The sequence below is a fragment of the Brachyistius frenatus genome, unplaced genomic scaffold (genome assembly GCF_029030835.1).
Source record: "Brachyistius frenatus isolate BFR_SWC_R1_liver_20210118 unplaced genomic scaffold, ASM2903083v1 Contig_110, whole genome shotgun sequence".
NCBI lineage: Eukaryota > Metazoa > Chordata > Actinopteri > Embiotocidae > Brachyistius > Brachyistius frenatus.
The window spans coordinates 1,287,473-1,307,498 of record NW_027210709.1 but is presented as its reverse complement, the minus strand read 5'-3'; the positions used below and the strand labels follow the sequence as shown (position 1 = coordinate 1,307,498).

Here is a 20,026-nt window from a genome sequence, read left to right as displayed (position 1 = left end):
TATCTGCTCCTTTGTGCAAGGAGGAACAGGAGGAGCGCTGCCAGAGCCCTACAAAATGACCTCCAGCAGGCCACTAATGTGCATGTTTCTGCTCAAACTGTCAGAAACAGACTCCATGAGGGTGGTACGAGGGCCTGACGTCCACAAGTGGGACCCGTGCTTACAGCCCGACACCGTGCAGGGCGATCGGCATTTGCCAGAGAACACCAAGATTGGCAGCTTCTCCATCTGTGATCTTCACGGATGAGAGCAGGTTCACACTGAGCACATGTGACAGACGTGACAGAGTCCGGAGACACCGTGGAGAACGTCCTGCTGCCTGCAACATCCTCCAGCGTGACCGGTTCGGCGGTGGGTCAGCGACGGTCTGGGGGGCATTTCTTTGGAGGGCCGCACAGCCCTCCATGTGTTAGCCAGAGGTACCCTGACTGCCACTAGGTACCGGGATGAGATCCTCAGACCCATTGTAAGACCATATGCTGGTGCAGTGGGCCCTGGGTTCCTTCTGATGCATGACAATGATAGGCCTCATGTGGCTGGAGTGTGTCAGCAGTTCCTGCATGATGAAGGCATTGATGCTATGGACCGGCCTGCCCGTTCCCCAGACCTGAATCCAATCCAGCACATCTGGGACATCGTGTCTCGTTCCGTCCGCCGACGCCACGTCCACCACAGACTGTCCAGGAGTTGACTGATGCTTTGATCCAGGTCTGGGAGGAGATCCCTCAGGAGAACATCCGTGGTCTCATCAGGAGCATGCCCAGGCGTTGTAGGGAGTGATACAGGCACGTGGAGGCCTCACACACTACTGAGCCTCATTTTGACTTGTCTGGAGGAATTTCCACAGAAGTTGGATCAGCCTGTGATCTGATTTTTCCACTTTTATTTTGAGTATGATTCTGAATCCAGACCTCCATGGGATGATTTTCATTTCCATTGATCGTTCTTGTTATTTTGTTCTCAACACATTCCACTATGTAATGAATAAAGATTTTCAACTGAAATATTTAATTCATGGAGATCTAGGATGTGTTGTTTAGGTGTTCCCTTTATTTGTTTTGAGCAATGTAGTTCATTAGATTCATACCTTCTACAGAACATCAGGAACTCAGATTACTTCATTTTGCTGGGATCTTAAATATTGATCTTAAAGTGTGACATTGCAGGTATAAAAAAAAAAGAAAAGATTTTAACATAATTCAGCTATTCACATTAAATGAACTGATGTCATAAAAAGTACTTAAATTATTTAATGCACATTATGCTCTTCAATTTTTTTTTTGAATCTCCATCCAGTTTTACACATCTGTTGGGCATCTGTGTGCCAGGATATTGCTTCTATAGTGACCACTTAACAAATCAGCTGCGAGATCAACTTTATTGACTCGTCCGTTTATCTTTCGGGCTTCAGAAATGTCAGATAATTGTTATTGCGAGGGGGGAAAACAACGATAATAAAATGAACACGGGACTTCCAAACTCATCTTGATACCCAAATTTATTTCAAAACATTTTAACAAGAAATGTAGTCCACTGCTGGTGAAACTGACGGCATCTTCTGGTCCGCAGCGTTGGGACTGGCACCTCAGTTCTAGCGGGCACTGTGAGGACAAAGAGATCAGTCACGCACACCATCTCAAAACTAAGCAGAACTCAGCCGAGTGAAAAGCAGCAGAGCTCTATACAGAGACCCCAGCAACAACCGTAGATGGAGACATTAGCAGCTAAAATTCACTCGAATCCATTATTGCATTGAAAAATAAGAGTTCGGTTTTAGGATGGACCTGTGACTTCTTGTGGTTACAAATTAAATTCAGCTCGGCTTGAACTGCAAGCCCTTTATATTTCCAATTTGAGTTACTAACTGACACCCTGAACTTTTGCTACTAGTTTTCTAAGCATATGCCTCCAGAGATAAAAAACAAACAAAACAAAACCATTTGAGCAGGATACATACTGCGGTAACAACACACCATACACTTCAAAAGACCCCAAAAATAATGTGTTTGTAAATTATGCATCAAAGAACTCTTCATTCAAATCTGTGGTAGTTTAAGTCCTAAGACTGGCGTGTTTTTGTATTATTGCAATATATGGTAAGCTGTTTGTAATTTTTTCCCCCTTTTGTACTGTAATTACCAAATTTAATCAAAGCATAACACTTATTCCAGGGTTGTACTATTAAATTGTACAGAGGGTCATGTTTTTTTGGTCACTAGGTAACCCACCATTTTACAGTTACCTACTGGTAGTTTGCCAGATTGTTAAAAATATTGCCGTTTGACTTCATGTATAAAATATCAAGGGAAAAGTGCCCGTTACACATCAGAGCCCTACGCAGTGTCCCCAGGTCTGAGGACTGTACCAACACCGACAGTTTAATGACGTCCAACAGCCTCAAACGCCTGGTTGTTTTTTTTTTAGCTCCTCTCACCTATCGCAGCCTCCTGGCTTCTCTTTCAGACTCCAGAAGTGTCAGCACATCTCCCTCTCTGACTGGGCCCTTCACGTTCCTGATGATGGAGCGGTTGCTGTCGTCCATGAACTCAACACGGACCTGCAAGAAAGCAACGCAGAGTGCTTGGTGGTCAACTGGAAGAAGAAAGTCACTGATGTTGACTCAAGTCACAACTTCACTCGCGTTCACAAATAACTGTAGGACATACAATGACATATGGTCATCTCGTAACATGTTCTAGGTTACCACCACTTAAAAATGGTAATGTACGCGTTATTTTATGGACTAACACTGACATATTAATAGATACAAATAACAACGAAAATAACAATAATAATTAAAAAAAAAACATTGTTTGCCACCCTATTTAAATTAATTCCTTGATTAATTGATATACTATTTGGTTTTTAAAATGCCAGATAATACAAAAAAATTACAGTCTCGCCACAAAGGCCTAAAATCCCCCCCAGACCAACAGGCCACAACCAAAAGACGATTCATTTATTATCATGGAGAAAATAATCCCTTTTTTTCTTAGAAGGTGGAATCAGAATATTTAAAATAAAACAACTGACTCCAAATGATTAAGTCGGTCACAACATCAAAAAAATAGTTGGCGATTACTTTCCGGTGTACAATTTTAAACACATTTTCCAACCAGTCGACCTTTCTTGAAACTTAAGTTTAGATTTCTCCGATTTAAACAAATGATAGTTTTATCTTTATTGCTATATTGCAAGAAGGCGTTCAGTAAACTAAATGATGGACAGGAACCACGAGAAGACCTGCATTACTCATATGAAACGTTAAGACGGACATTAGCCATGTTAACATACCTGTGTGCATTGTCCCTGGGAACCGGTTCTTCCGAGCACCCTGGTGACCTGAGAAGAAAACACAAGTGTACTTTGAGTATTACAGCCGTATAATATATACTGTTAAAAATAAATAAGTAACCCCAGAGTCCAGGAGAGAGCGCAGCAGGCTCAGTAGCACGGAGAAGGCCTCCATGATGGAAGCGCGAGAGCTGAAGACATGTTTGCTGATCGGTGCACAAAAGTAAATTTAGCATCAAAGTTTTGGGACCAATTGAAACACGACTTATTATTGTAGCTGTTTCTCCGCCTGGACCGGACTAATTTCGCCGTAATAGATGTTTTCTTACTCTTGCGAGCTTGGTCGGCTGCACGCGGCTGGCGTCCATGTTATCAGGTTAGCCTGGAAAGGAAGTCACGTGGTGCTCGGAAGGTATATATAGTCGAGTCAAATATTTTAATTTAATATAATTTTTACAATTTTATTTTATTAATATTTAGTCACATAAGGATCAGGATAAATATGGATCACCATAGCTAAAACATTACATTTTAATACAAATTTAAAAAAAAAATTACATTTCTACTTCCTTTTCCGGTCGAGATCGGGAAATACCATCCAGAAGCTTCCGATAGTAAAATCTGGGCCAAACCATTATTCACGTGTTGTAAATATATCCAAACAATTTCTTATTGCTTTGTGTCATATATAGAATTTTTTCAGTAATTACAAATCATTTTTAAATTTTAAACTTTGATTGGGATGTCAGTCACAAACTATCTATTCACAATACAATAGACTAGAAAATTCATAGGCTGACCAAATCTGCGCAAGTTTGCTGTTTACTTTTGCAACATATTCATATTATTCAAATTCAGGACACTGAATCCCAATCTGCCCATACTGTCAAAATGTACTTTTGTTTTCTTGTTCACTTTATTTTTTAAATTGATTAACTACAACTATAATCTTGAGTTATTGAAAACAGATCTATGTCAATGAAGAAGAGAGGTGAGATTATACTTCAAATGGTTTGTTCAGAATTGAGATAAAACAGTGAATATGTTGTCCCAAATAGTAATTTGTACATATTTAAAGTATAAATTCAATCCTAGTTTGCCAGTTCAGCAAAAGTTCAGAAGGACCACAGCGGGATATAATCTACCTGTTGAATTAGTACATACTGTACTTCCTGTGAAAGCTTTCTGAAACTTGTTAGCAATGCAGTACTGCAATCACACCACTCTCTCTCTCTTCTTTCCACTCCTTTCCCTCTCTCAGAACTCAAAGCCTTAAATCACAACACTAATCCTTGTGACAGTATTTTTAACTTGCCTTGGGACAGAAAGAACAGCAATAGGATTAACGATTCAGTAAAGAGGCTGAGGCCCATGCAGTTGATCTTCTTGCACGCTGACTGAAAAGCACGGTAGCTCTTTCTTAATCTTTGTTTCAACTAGAAAGCATGATTTTTAGAGGACAATATTTTGCTCAGATGGAGATCTTGTGGAATATTCTTAATATTGGTTTTTATTGACTTAACTCAGACTTGGCATAAAGCTTTTCTGCCGATTTGTCTTCCAAGGTGCTGACACAATGGAGATTATAAAGCCTAAAATCAAGGTGCTGAAAAAGCGCCGCTCCAGCCTTTTTGCGACCATAAAACGGGAAGTTAGCCTTTCACAAAGTATTGAAGATCAGGAGAGTGAATTCCCCTTTTCACAGGACAGCTCGGTGAAACCATGGACTTCTATGGACAACCTTGACGCTCCTGATAAGACAAGAGAGACAGCAAAACACAAGAGCAAAGATGCACCAAACCCGAGGAAGTCAAACATTGTCAACCTGAACGTGGGCGGAAAGGTGTTTCACATCCCCAAGCATTTAGTCCTCAAATACCCCAAAACCAGGATTGGAGCCCTCGCTCTCTGTGATGATCCAGTGAAGCGTCTGACGCTCTGTGACGATTACAATGTTCACAGCAATGAGTTCTTTTTTGACAGAGACCCGATGTTTTTCCACTACATATTTCACTTCTACTGCAGTAATGTCCTATGGGTGATGGATAGTCTCTGCCCTGTCAACTTTGAGGAAGAGATTTCGTTCTGGGGACTCAAACTAAAAGACACTCCAAGGTGGGCTGCAGATTCTTTATACTCACTGTGTGTGTGTGTGTGTGTGATATTTTATGCAAGATTTTGAAAAGTAGTTCTTGTGAAAACTGGCAGTAAAGCTCTTCTCCTCCTCCTTAGGTGCTGTCGCATTCTGTTTGAGGAAAAAGTGGACGACATCAGAGACCAGCTGAAGGTTAACAAGGAGCTGCTCGATGAAATCAAGCCCCATCAGGACGAGGAGTGCTACAAGAACATGTTTATGGGCACCCTTCGGAAGATACTCTGGGACTTGATGGAGAATCCTTACTCCTCACTGCCAGCCAAAGGGTTTGCTGTGTTTTCCAGTCTCTTTGTGCTCATCTCTATTGTTGCCATGACAATGAATACTGTCAAAGAACTCAAGCAGTACAAACTTGCAGGCAAAACCTACATGGAGTGGGTGGAAGTTAGTTCCATCCTTTTCTTTGCAATGGAGTACTTTTTGCGGTTACTCACCACATCCAATATCAAACATTTTGTGAAGAGTGCCCTCAACTTTGTTGACGTGGTGGCTGTTATGCCGTACTTCATCCAGATCCTGTTTGAGACGTTTGTTTTAGATTCAGAAGACGCCAGCGCACAGGAAGAATTGAAAACCATGGCGAGAGTCAGTAAAGTCAGCAAGGTGCTCAAGGTCGTCAAATTGATGCGCATCTTCCGTATCTTGAAGCTTGCCCGTCACTCCACAGGCATGAGGGCGTTTGGTTTCACCATCCGCCAGTGCTCTGAGCAGGTATGAAGGAATATCAAAGAAACACAAAACTTAACATTGTCAGCATCTTTAACTAACATGACGTGGTATGACTAATCATTGCAACCCCAAAAATATTCCCTCATGTTCCTTAAAAAGTAGAAAAGGAGCCAGGTGTAATTTTATGTTAAAGTCACACTGACTCAGAACATTTTAAGGTTTCATGGAAATCCACCAAATGTCGCTGTCTATTTAGACAAGTATGTCTTTTTCTTTCTTGAAGAGAAATAGATGATAACTCCACTGTCATATCTGTGAAGTAAATATAAAGCTACACACTAGACAGCTAGCTTAGCTTAGCGTCAAGTACAAAATCCACAAATCACTCGCTCGAAAGTTTACGAATCAACTTGTTATTTTTGTGTTAATGAATATATCCAAAAAGGACGACTTGTGGTTTTTACCAGGCGTTATGTGCAGAATATATTTTTGTGGCCGTGTGCAGTAACTTTTCTAAAGTCCCCAGTGGGTTCACAAAGATGTTTAAAAAGCCATTATTTACACAGCCTGTGAAATTCAGAAAGCTCATTTTTTTAATATATATTTGCACACATCAGCCAGTGCTGCTGTTAACATGTGCTCTTCTGTTACGCTTCAGGTGTGCTGTCTGTTTCTGTTCATCGCCATGGGCATCTTCACCTTCTCTGCACTGATGCACTCTGTGGAGGTGGACCAGCCCGGGACACCGTTCAGCAGCATACCAGACGCCTGGTGGTGGGCTGCAGTGAGTACAGAACAAACTTCAAGCACCTCTCCAGTAAACTCTGTGTCTCTGAATTTTGATTTCCTGAGTTTCAGTGTAGAGCAGCAAGAATCGCAGACTGCTGGTATTTTAGTGATGTTGCCTTGAACTTGGTAAGCCATTCCTGTTTACTCGGCTGAAGAGAAGCTCAGTCTTCAGTGTCGTGTCAGTATGATCAAGCAGTACAGTGCATTTTGGGTGTCAAGGATTAGGCTTTCTCGGATTTATGCTGCATGCCTAGTCAGACAAAGACAAAGGCGCAACGCGGAGTCGTGCTCTGAGTTATTTTTATGGTTCCACAAAGCAGTGAACTCATGACAACAATTGTAATCTTGGGCTCAAATACAGTCCTGTTTAGTGAACGATTGGCTGAATCAACTTTAGAGATAATCTCTTAAACAGGAACACAAACGATGACATCCAACTCTCATCCAACAGTAAATGTGTCATGATAGGACACGTCACGAAGTAAGAATCATGTTCCTGGTCTATACAGCTGACCAGTGAGGGGAACCTGTCAGCAGGTTAAGCACCAATTTCCAGTTAGCTCTTAGACAATTAAAATCTTGCACTGAGTGGGCAGCAGATTTCTATGACTGTCTACCAAGCAGATTTTAGCGGTGGCCGCCTGTGTGTTCTGTTTTTGTTTTTGTGTTGTAAAAATATTTAGATTTTAAATTTTTTTCTTTGTTTTTCTGCACTAACATTGGCCTCAGCGTGTCCTCAGCTTGGTTCTCTGTGCTCCACTCAGATTCATTTAAAGGCATGGTTTCTATTTTGCCAAGCAGCAGCTGTTATGTGTCTAATCCCCTCTAATACGGTGTAATGCGTCTCATTTTCAGCCAGACACAGTGATTGCGTTCAAGAGATGTAACTTGTAGCACTACATTCCTGGATGTTTTTTGATCCTCTTGATTCTCAACTTCTCAAAAAAACTTAATTATTGGACCCTCACAAAGCTTTAGCCGAATAGCTTTTCGGTGCAGTGTGAAAAGGCAGACACCACGAGAATAAAAAGGACAAGAACAGAAATAAAGCTTGAAAAAACACTTTTCCGTTGTCCTCTATGTTGCTGTATAAAAACCTGGGATTCCTGGAAAAACTATAAAAACTGTGCAATAGTTTTGAGCACTTGCATGTAAGCTGATGCTTCTCGTTTCTTTTAGGTGAGCATCTCCACTGTGGGCTACGGAGATGTTGTCCCTATCTCTTATCTCGGCCGCTGTGTGGCATTCGGCTGCATCTCCTTTGGCATCATCCTCAACGGCATGCCCATCTCAATTCTGTTCAACAAATTCTCCGACTACTACGCCAAACTGAAGGAGCAGGAATACACGCAGACAAACACCGAGCGCAGCTTCCAGCTCAAGAAACGTCTGCGACATAAGTTTGACAGCTGCTTCGAACCCCAGCAAGAAGACTCAGATGACGAGATACACTATCGGCCCAGCGGAAGGCAAACTATCCACGAGGCCGAGGACTGAGAGAAGCTGCCTAGTTGTGACCTCGCTAACCCCAAATGGCCTTATCACCCATGGGTCTAGAAATTGTAGGACTCCATCTGCCTCCAGCCCTAAGCCTGCGTGCTTTAAGACAAACAATCTAAAGGGGGTAAATGGAAGCAGCCGCAAGTTGAGATAAGCTTTAAGCTTCAGCTTTAAAGGAGATGCTATTTGAACGCTTTGTTAAATGGACAAGATGCTCCCTCTAGACAGCTTGTTATCAGTTTTCCAGAATAGCATGTGGCTGCAACTAACACTGATTCCACTGAAATAGATGTTTGACACAAGGAGGTCAAGTAGTAGCATTATTAATCACGCAACATCATGCTTAAATCACTTTAAAGGGAACCGAATGCTTGGGAAGAACTGATTTCATTGGAAGTGTTATTGATGAAATACTTTGGACAACTACATGGTTTCTTAAGTTTTACTTTATATAATCTGCACATAAGACGTATGAAAACCTTCGGCCAATACCAGCCAGTCACACAGTCATTGTCTTCCACCTTCAAGGAAAACATATATGAAAACCTGTCATTTAAACATGCCATGCATTAAAGTGGCATTCTTATCAAAAGTACTCCTTTTGTTTTTTCCTGTAACTCAGTGTGGTCTTGAAGGCACCTCTAGGTGCAGCAGGGGATGTGCCAGCAGCGATCAAGAGCCACAGTATAATTTTGCTGTCAAGGATTACCGGGATTTGCGTTTGCGCCTCCTGCTTGCTCAGAGAAGGGTAAAAGTCAATCATGTCCTGTGCTATTTTGGTAGCACAGAGAATCTGATCAGCTGCGCACAATTGCGCTATTCAAGTTCTTACCAGCTAGTTTGATGGATGATGGTTTGTTTCTGGCACACAATAGATCCTTCATTCTTACAGATGGGCAGTGATGCTTAAAACCGTCATTCAACAGCTCATTATTTGGCTTGATCCCTGCAGGAAGACAAAATTGAGCTCTTGGTTCTTGGCCCTCACATGTCAGGATCAAGTATGGCCAAGCCCATTGAACTGTCTTAGCACTGTGCTGTCAGCTGTGTTTAGCTGTTTGGCTAAGATCATTAAATCAATTCTTGTTCTGGGCACCTGTGTTATCTAATTTCAGACACATTAAACATGTCCTGCTGGCCACAGGACTGTGGACACAGATGACAGTTTAGTCTGAAAAAGTTATTTCTTTTCTTTGGGAGAAAATGAAAACACGGTTAGGTTTTAGATTTAATGAAAGGGGCAGATCAAGAGGAATAAAAACAAGCGCTTTAAATAGGCCTGACAGGACCTACCACTTCAAGATGATGAGTGGCCTCTCCGGTCATGAGAAACACCTTGCACCTAAAAAAAACAGTATAGGCCTTGACTTTACACAAGTGAGAGATATTTAGACACAGTGCTTTAAGCATGTTTAATGTGATCACAAGTGAATCATTTGTGTAACAATAATTGTTTCCTGGTCTTTGAGTGCAAAAATGCTTAGAGAAGAATTACAATAATGTGTCCAATTCATGTTTACATTTCAATAGATCTTATATTACATAACAGTAACAACAGCTTTAATAATTCTTTAAATGCAATATAAAATAGTTTCAAAGGTTTTAGTTTTTGAAATCACTAGGTGAAAACCATTAGCAATTTGACAGCTCTTGCGCATTAATGTAAGAGCAGGAATGTCTCAACAAAAGCTGGTGAAAGAAGGGCACTTTTATTTTACAATGTCTAATCATTCAGATAAATTCCAGATATGAAAGGTCTGCTACTCAGTGGTGGTAAAAGTGAAATGTTGCTCGTATAAAAACTGTAAAATCAAATGTCTATTTACTGTACTTTTCTTGCTTTTGCATGACAATTTAGCTGGAAGGAAAGTAAGAGAAACGTATTTCTTGGTCAAGAGAAATTCTCTTCCTCTTCACATCACTCTTGTATTATGAAAGCTAATATCATAACATCCACATTTACTTCAAGTGCCAGAAACTTAAAGTCTGTATCTATTCGCAGACACCCGTTTTATTCGTCTGAGGGACGATGCTGCTAGTCTAATAGTATTACAGGATAAGGTAACGGGAGAGATGCCAATGGTTTAATGGTGTCGTCACCATCAATTAAAACTCAGGAGTTCTGGAGTGACAGTCTGGCTGTCCCACAAGACTCAGCCAGGATGGAAGGGACAGGAAAGATGCAGCCAAGAGGGATCTTTAAGAAAAGCTCAGACGCACATATACATACAGTAGTTACATGTTGACTAACATGACTGCACATTTAAAACTAACATTTGATATTTCTGTCACTCAGGGGAAACACATGTACTGAAGAAAAGATTTTCTTTGCCAGTGGAGGGCAGGAGAAATATGCTGTCAACTGATATATTATGATATATTATGACCTCATGAAGTTGTTCAGGGAAACATGTTAGCAAACAGCTGGCAATTCAAAGTCATCGGCCACAGAGCAATACCTGCAGCATTTATTTGGAGTCGTATTCGTAGCAAATATTCAGTCTCTGTCTCTGTTTGTTTCTACCAACTCTTGAGAAAAATATATCTGTCTCTTTAGCTGCTAAATGCTCCACTCTGTTCACCAGCTAACAGTGACTTTGTCCGTCTGCTGTGTGGTGTCAAAATTGAACGTGGCCGTGGAATGTTGTTATAAACAAAGCTGATGGAAAACGTGAGACTGAACCAAAACCTTAATGTTCTGATGTGGACTGTCAGGACCAAACCAACCAATGACACTGAACTACTTGATAGTGCTGAGAGAAACTGCTGAGTCCAGTGATTCCTCTTGGCGTGTTCATCACTATGAGCAACCCTCTTGTAGTGAGACTTTAAACTTTGTATTTAAACGTATACCATACGTAAAAACTGACGTAGTCTCTGGGTCTTCAAGTCATGCTATAAAGTGCAATGCCAGTGAGGGCCATTGAGGGCTGACTCGAACATCTTCTGGCTCCTATAGAGTCTGTTTACATTTGGCATCAACAGGCTTTCTGTGTGATCCATTTACAAGTGGACTTCTCCATACGGCAATTCACACCTGGCGTTATTATGCGTCTCAGGTGACCCACTTGTGATTGGATCTCACTTCCTCGCTCTTCATGCGAATGAACTTTTACATCACGTACATATACAAGTAAATACCACATGAACCTGTAAAGAAACACGAGGAGAGAAGTGGAAGCCACCGGCTGTTAACTGTGTCTTTGCTCACTGCAGTGTCATTGTAATATGCTGTCTATTGACAATTTAAAATGAATTTCACGTTGGTAAATGTCTGAACACAGTTCAGTGAGTTTGTAATTTACGACCTGAACCATCAGGTACTACCAGATGACTATGATTCAGGCTTAGATTATTTAGTTGTCAGGTTTCCAGTGTATGTGGGCGGGTATAGGATTCTCGGGTTCTCACCTCTCGCTCCTCCCCAGCTCGTCTAAATATGGTCACTTGTGTCTCCAAATATCAAGATGGCGACGGCAACAATGCTCGACTCACTAGCTTTAGTACAGTAGTTTACAAACCAGTAGGTGGGTTGTTGCTTGTATTTACATCACTAAAAACATATCAGACAAGGAAAATGGAAACATGGGTGCCTCTTTCATTTCAAAGCTCCATGGCTGGTATAGTGAACATAAAGGGGAACATAGCTTGGGAGAAAAAAATTAGTCAAAGGAAATATTATTATTTGTTAGAACATAACGACAAAACACAGGCATCATAGATGATGATTCCATTGTGGAGGAAATGGCACAGTGGCCACAATCAGATGGAGTCAAATACACTGTGGTTAGTTTGACACCTGTAATATCTTGCTGAACAAACTAGTTTAATAATGATGATGAACTTTTATGAATTTTATCACCTTCTACAATAAATAAAGACTCAGAATTGGTGAAGGTGAAAGGAATAAACAAGTAAGATTGGCACCTCAACAGCTGAGAGGAATAAATCAGTGTTGACGTCTTTGGAGGTCAAAGTGCTATTCACAGCCAGAAGAACATATTAAATTATAAAGTGGAAATATAAAACAGTCATCTCTGGCATGATTGTGCAACTTTCGTGTGGCCTGGGGTGACCATGTGTGTGAATAGTTGCGTCAGTAGCCTTGACATCTTGTTATTCTAGTTACAGTCTCTTCCAATTAGCTCCCATTGTTCAATATATGTTACATTGGAAAAACAACACATAGCCTATTCTAGGAAAACAGGTGAGTTTTATAACATAAATTATAACATTTTAATAATTTGCAAATTAACATGCTTAAATATTGAGAGAAATACAAATTTATGGACATCATAAAAAAACCCAACCCTAAAACCCCACTGTGATCTGTAAGCACAGGGCTTATGAGCATCTAAACTGCTTAAATCCATCAATGACCAAACTCAAATTATGTTTGTGATGCTCTTGTGAGTCTCAATAACCCAAAATAATTCACACCATTTCTCGCTTAATGGGTATAATGTCATAAAAAACAAGCTGTAGATCAGTATCAGACCAGGTTTTTATCTCAATGAGAGTTTCAGCCTTGAAACTTCACATCAATTTCATCCTGAGCTCTGGATCAGGACATGCTTTTCCCTCTCCAAGGCTGCACACGTCTGTCAAACAATCTGTGGCCTCAGCATTTTTTAAACCCATCACTCTGGGTACCACACAATGACTATATAAAAGGGAGAAAGAGGGAGAAGAAGGCAGAGCTACTAAAGCAGCTTTCTTGTTGTATTTTAATGTGCTCTTATATCTCCTTTCATATACCCAGCTGCATGCCTGGGATTTATGTTTCACTATCTTTAGCCTTGTTACTATGAGATACAGCAAATTGTGTTTTGCCTTGGAAATTCTACAGCAGTCAGTACAGTAGTACTGTACCAGTAGCTCTGGATCAGGACATGCTTTTCCCTCTCCAAGGCTGCACACGTCTGTCAAATAATCCGTGGCCTCAGCATTTTTTAAAACCATCACTCTGGGTACCACACAACGACTATATAAACCCCCTCGAGTTCACCTCGTAAGTCACCACACACCCAACTTCACCTCTCTGCGTCCACTCATTTGTTTGCCTCTATCGACCAACCGAAGAGTGGGGACACATCACACAAATGTCTGCTGCTAAGTGTTTGGTGTCTCTGATGGTGGTGCTGGTGGCTGCTGTGTGTTTGGTTCATGCACAGGAGAGGATTAAGATGTGTGGGAGAGAGCTCATACGTCTGGCCGTCTCATCCTGCGGTAACTCTCGCCTGAGGAGGAGCATCCCGGACGTAGACCTGGGCCAACAGGAACACATACCTCGCTGTGAGTACTTTATGTTGCTTGTGCTTACTTAAATCAACTTGTGGGTGGATATCAGACATGTTTTACATTCTTAGGATTTAGTGACAGATTTTGAGAAGTAAACATTGCAGGGCAAAGGGTACATCCCTAAGTTTGTTTGATGTTTTGAGCACAGAATCACATATTTCCGGTGCTCTCTCTAAGTCTCGGATGTATTACCTCTGCACAGGGGATCAGGACGCCATGATGGAGGAGCACCAGGTTTCAGAGAGAGCCCTGCCACAGTCTGACCTGCAGAAAGGTGTCTTCTCCTTGACTCCTCACTGGTACCACGCGTCCTCTCGGATCATACGAGCTGCTGGAAAGATATCGGATATTTGCTGTGAGAAAGGATGCAGCATCAAAGAGCTGACACAGTTTTGCTAGATGTAGCTCTCTACTGGTCTTGTCTCCTTGAGTTAGAATATATATTCTTCAAACTTTGATCTATGCTGCGAGGTTGAATGGGACCTTTACCAAGTTGCCTAATCTTTGAGAAATGAAATGAAAAATGTTTCTATTGATGTAGTGAACACTGCACAGCAATAATTATATTGATTGATCATATTTCCTAAATTGTTTTATGTGTGATGTGACAGTAGCTACAAAGATAAAATCATAATGCACTCAGGTTTTATGGACTGTCAAACTGAAATACTATTCATTTACATGACTGTTGAAAAAAAAATGCTACATTAATAAGCAACCGTCAAACAACACTGTAATAAAGCTTCTCATGATAAGTTTTCTCTATTATCTGTTTTTTTGGTCCAGATTTTTGATCACTGTAATCAGTGCAAGGTATATCAACCCAAATTTATTAGGATAACTTCCAGTCCTTTAAAATATTCACTCTTAGTGTGATAATATGTTCAGACTTTAGTTATTGCAATATAGTATAAAATATCACAAAGCGGGCACGATGAATTTGCATGATGGGGTTATGTGTGGTGTTTTTATGAGTACCAGCTCATGTAGATTTATGAAGAAATGAAAATGCAGCAACAGAGAAACAAAGTAAGTAGCCTATATTAGCTTGACATGTTGTAAATCTAAACTGAAAAGCTTGGATGAAACAGAAAATTAACCAGAGATAGAACAAACTGTAGAAAAAACCCCAGTTGTGTCCTCATTGTCTCAGTTGGATTACATTGCTTTTACATAATCCCTTATCACTTTGGCATCCCCCCCCTTTACATATTCCAAGGTGAATGAAGGTGGCCTTCAATTTATTTTAGTCTGGAATTACAATACCCCGAAATTGTTCATTTTTTTATTAACAAATACTGCTGGCCTGGTCCCTTATGTAAAAAGGTAACTTCTCACCCCACAGATATTTTATTTGGAACAATATAGGCTGCCATTTTACAAGAAATACAAATACAATTATTTGAGTTACGCAGTGTTTAAAAATATTGCTTGGCTACCCAGAATACCCAATAACAACAAAAGTATAAGTACTTTATTTCAAAGAATTTGAAAAATATTTGGACTTTATCCTATAATTATTTGTGGACTAATGAAATTAGAGAAGTCTCCTTTAAAATCATACACCCTAATTTTTTTCCATCTGTAATACACATTTATTTGGCACTGTACCCATAGATCCTAAAATACTCTTTCCTGTATTCGTATCTAGGAACCTATGAAGGGACTTGAGTATAATTATATTTGATCATATTAACTCTGATTTCACTTTATGCATGGAGAATGCCAATACTTTATTAACCAAATCATTTTCTCAGCCAAATATCATGTCCGCATCTAGATTTAATAACTCAAAACCATTATTCATTATATTTACAAATTAAGCTAAGCAATAGCCTATGAAATATTTATTCTCCTCCCAAAATAAGAAGGCCATCAAGACAATTGGTGAGTTCATGCATCTCCTTTAACGTGGTCTAATTGAATCCAAAAGGCTTCGTAAATGTAGGCTATATCTATTTTGTTCTTGTTTTTTTGTTTTTTTGTGTATGACAGATGGTTGTTTCTTGTCTTAATGATTGGCATAATAAAGAAGGGGAAATAGTGCATTAATACTTTCAAGTGCTGCAACAGGCAGTGGAAGTGAGTACCTTGGTAGTGGGCGCAACGGTCGCCATCTTTGCTACGTAGCGGAAGAGGAGGGGCTACCAACGTTTCATCAAATGGCTGAAGCCACTGCAATTGGAATGAACGCAGCACTAAATATACTAAAGTTGTTACCGTCCACACGAAAGTGTTTATGTTTCACTATGTACCGCTATACTGTTGTCGAACTGAAGTCAGCAGTTTACTATGAGCGTGAGATAGGAGGCACTAAAACACATTCATTTATTTAGTAAATTGACCAAAGCTGGCGGATATGTTGGCCGGAGATGCGTTCAAATGTTGTGTTCGTCACTTCCGGAAAGTGACAGCTGGGGAAAGAATGGCCACAAAAAGTCAACAGGAGTCTGGGGCAGAGAGGAGGAAACATAATAACTGATGCTCAGCCATTGCTTGCAGGTGTGTTAAAAAAACAGATTGATTCTTAAAAATCCTGAAAGATTTGCGTAAACTATATAGCCTTTTTGTGCATATTAAAAAGTGTAGGAGACAACTTCTGCCAGCTAGTTTAAGTGCTTAAGTTTGCATGCTCGTGTTTGCATACGCCATGATAAGTGTGTATAAAGTTGTGAAGTGAGTGAACAGAATGGATACTGTGGTTTAAACACTCAAGATTAAGTTGTGCGCTCAGTATGTGGTTGTGAAGAAACCTGACCCATGACTACACCACTGAATGTGACCGATGTGATATGATGCATGTACTGGCCAATAGAGATTCATAACTGGCCGTGTGACGCCTATTACTTTTTGCCTGGACCAACTACACAACCCAATCACTGATTGACTGATCAAAGATACGCCAGTGGTCGACTGAACGCAAAGACTTCCTCTATCCATTTCAAATTAAAAGCCCTCGTTTGTGTTTAATAAATAGTCCGGCCATATACGGTTTTGACCTCGTCTTGTTATGATAAAGTTGACATTTCCTGGTGAAATCGAGTCATAACTGCCATTCTGCCAAAGCAAATGCAGAATAATGCAGCCTGAACAGATAAGAGATGATTTATTTAAAACTTTTAGACTTGGTTCTCATGCCAAATGAACTTTGAAATTGCAAATGAATTAACTAGATAGCATGTTCAAATATAAACACCTGCAGGCATATACACACAAGCTAAGACCCGCATTTGAGTAAAGTGACAGTGTTCGGGCAGTTTACAACACTGGACTTCTCTCCCATACAGCTAAATTGGATTGAGGCGATTAGCCTAGCCATTCAGTTCCATAATAACGGAAATAATCTCTGTAACGCGGCCAGTTCTTCACACTGAGGAGTGTATAATTCTCTCAACGGATAATCAAATGTGCTGCTGATTATCTGCCAGTCTATACTGCAGCCTGCTCTAAATGAGTCCTAATAGCAAATGAAATCAGCCTACAGTGACTGATTGGTGAAGTTGTTTTAATTGGGGAGGGATGGATTGCATTGTATGTACGATTAGTTTTAGTGTAATTGGTTTTATTTGCTGCATTATCAAACAAACCCAGACAAAGATACATATTAAATTTAGATCATCTTGTTAGCAGATAATTTTGTTTGGAATGCTTTTAACTTCAGATACAACTCTGATAATGTTTACAACAACTGGCCAAATCTAACAAACTGCCTCTGGCCATGGAATCGATTCTATACCTTTTAAATCATAAACAAATGTATAAGCTTGTGTCCTTGAACTCGCTGTGGATGAAGCATTCTGTATATTAACAATGAATCATCAAAGACATTTGTGCATTAAACACCATATATATATATATATATATACATATATACATGTATATGCAGCAACACTGCAGGTGCTCCTTCTCTGTCTTTTATAGGAAGTTTCAATGAAACAAAAATATAATTTGATACTAATAATAGGAAAAATAATGACAATGGTCACAATTATAGTTGCAGCAATTTGTGTCTACAGACAAACATACAGTATAATTCATTGTACCGTATATGGAGAATAATGTTTTCAGCTCCCCCCCAAAAAGGAGAAAAAAAGAAGAAATATTTCCCTTTTTATTAAACCAAATTGAATAATTTAAGTTATTGGTGATATATAGACTTGTAAAGTAAGGTGTAATCCAAAATGTAATTCCACTCATAATGCATGTGACACCAACATGTGCTTTTAAATAAAGTGCATGCAGGTTTAACGCAGTGACTCATCTTGGCCAGCAGAGAGTGACAGATATCTGATTTTAAAAGCTGCGTTGCACTGCTCTCCTCCACCTGACATTATCTCTTCCCTTTCACACTTGACACGGGGGAGGAGTTGGTTAATTCTGCCAACCTAAGTGTGCTACTTTTGGGTTTCACTGTTACTGAATCAAGCTCAGTCATTTCAGTTGTATCTCAGCCACATTTCCTCTCCTGCTGTGATGATCACTCTCTTAAAGCTCATTATTGTAAAATGCTCAATCACCTCAAGTGATCCTTTGTCTCCTCCTGACAAGAGGAGAAATCTGATCAGAGGACACTTCTAGGCCCCAGCCCATCCTGATTCAGTGCGGCTGCATAGGGCCTCTTTGATGGGATCCTCTTCATGCTTGTTTTGTCAACTGAAAAGCTGCTAAACCAAATATGGAAAATGAAATCAGAGCCTCGATCTCTTTCTGTCTCTCTATCTCTTTGTGTCTAGTTTCAGTGATCAGAAAAAGCAGCAGGGCGGAATAGCACCTTCACCGAGTGCCAGCACTGCTCTCACACACACAACAACACACATGAACACACACACACACACACACACACACGCACACGTATGCCAGGCTTGGGAGTGTGTGTGTGTGTGTGTGTGTGTGTGTGTGTGTGTGTGTGTGTGTGTGTGTGTGTGTGTGTGTGTGTGTGTGTGTGGACTAGTGGGTGTCAATTTGCATGTAAATGAAATGACTCTCGGTGCTCTTTTTTCCAACAGTAAAAGTATCAAGGCTAAAGATGCTATATTTGGTGTGCGTGTGCGTGCGTGTGTAGGTTTCATGTTTTTGTACGTGCTCTGCATAATAGGATGTGTGTGGGTGTACAAGACCGGGAAACCCATTTGAAGTTCATACTTGTCTATGAGAGCACTTCTTTTTTTCTTTGTAACAACGTGTATGTGGTTTGTGCGTTATATTTTGTAAGCAGTAGGCACATGTGGGTGTGCAGAGGAGACGGAAGTCACGACGATGACTGACATGTCGGTTTTTGTGTGTCCATTATTGTTCGTGCTCCGGGCACGTTTCTGCGCAACATAAACTGATGTTGTGTCAAAGATTAACAGGGTGTGCGTCTTGTCTTGCACAGCACACTTGATGAAGTGATTTACTGCAGGCTCGTTGTATTCATCCATTGTGTTGGATCGACCTACGAGAAGAAAAAAGCCACAGCACGAAAATGACCTAAAATCTGAAGTACGTGTTTGATTTGATTTTGTAGGGTACACATCCCTAACCTCCAGTCCTCAAAGACCTTGGACAACAACCGGCGAGTGCGAGTGAATCATCTGCATACATCTGCAACTACAACGGCGCTGGCTTGGCCTAAGGGAGGTGCTACAACAGGGTTTTTCTCATGTTTCTGGAGGGCTTAGGTGCTCAGTGGTCAACAGTGGGGGTGGGATCGGGGGTACTTAAAAACGATGCTTTTTCACGTCATTTTGGACTATTATCATGACATTAGTTATTTATTTGAAAAATACACACTGTGTGCCATTCAAAATTATAATCACAAAACCCTGGTAGAACAAGGCTTATAGTGAAACGGTTTGAAGGGAGATTTTTCTGTCCATCCACCAGCCATCTGTAGGGACAGGTATGGTTACAGTCCAGTCCAGATCTTTATCACTCCCCTTATTGGTTCTTCTTTATTCATAAGACATTTTTATTAATACTATTTTGAAAAACCTTAGAACCTGAATTTTATTCAACATCAGAATACTGAGTGAAGTTTAGAAAGAAAGAAATACAGACATCCGTGTTGCAGACAACATAGAAAGTACAAACTCGGTGTAAAATCTTTTGCTTTAAATAATACAAACTTTGTATTGAACAGACCTCATTGGCAGCGTCCAAAATACAACATCACCTCAAAACACAGCTGTTTGCTGTTTGGTGTGTTGCACTTTGCTGTACAGATAAGATGGATAGCAGGAAATGTTCCATTCTTGTATACGTCAGTAACATCTGTTGTCTCATTACCACTTAGTAATGAGATTTGCTTTGTAACAGGTTGATAGGTTGTAACTGCTG

General features: G+C 40.3%; 3 protein-coding genes across 3 annotated transcripts; 2 read left to right on the top strand and 1 right to left on the bottom strand.

Annotated features, from left to right (window-relative positions):
- Nucleotides 1–1,480: 1,480 nt before the first annotated feature.
- Nucleotides 1,481–3,706, bottom strand: rps28 (ribosomal protein S28). Its single transcript, XM_069712584.1, has 4 exons — nt 3,624–3,706; nt 3,295–3,342; nt 2,435–2,557; nt 1,481–1,601 (listed from the first exon to the last, which is right to left on the bottom strand). The coding sequence occupies exons 1-3, from the start codon at nt 3,660–3,662 to the stop codon at nt 2,435–2,437; spliced, it is 210 nt and encodes a 69-aa protein (XP_069568685.1). The 5' UTR covers nt 3,663–3,706; the 3' UTR covers nt 1,481–1,601.
- A 1,164-nt stretch (nt 3,707–4,870) lies between these two features.
- LOC138629093 (potassium voltage-gated channel subfamily V member 2) lies at nt 4,871–8,404 on the top strand. The gene is made up of 4 exons (XM_069712587.1): nt 4,871–5,409; nt 5,527–6,160; nt 6,777–6,902; nt 8,087–8,404. Exons 1-4 carry the CDS (start codon nt 4,871–4,873, stop codon nt 8,402–8,404), a joined length of 1,617 nt encoding a protein of 538 aa, XP_069568688.1.
- Nucleotides 8,405–13,509: 5,105 nt separating this feature from the next.
- On the top strand, nt 13,510–14,107 carry insl3 (insulin-like 3 (Leydig cell)). The gene is made up of 2 exons (XM_069712596.1): nt 13,510–13,702; nt 13,911–14,107. The coding sequence occupies exons 1-2, from the start codon at nt 13,510–13,512 to the stop codon at nt 14,105–14,107; spliced, it is 390 nt and encodes a 129-aa protein (XP_069568697.1).
- The last annotated feature ends 5,919 nt before the right edge of the window (nt 14,108–20,026 follow it).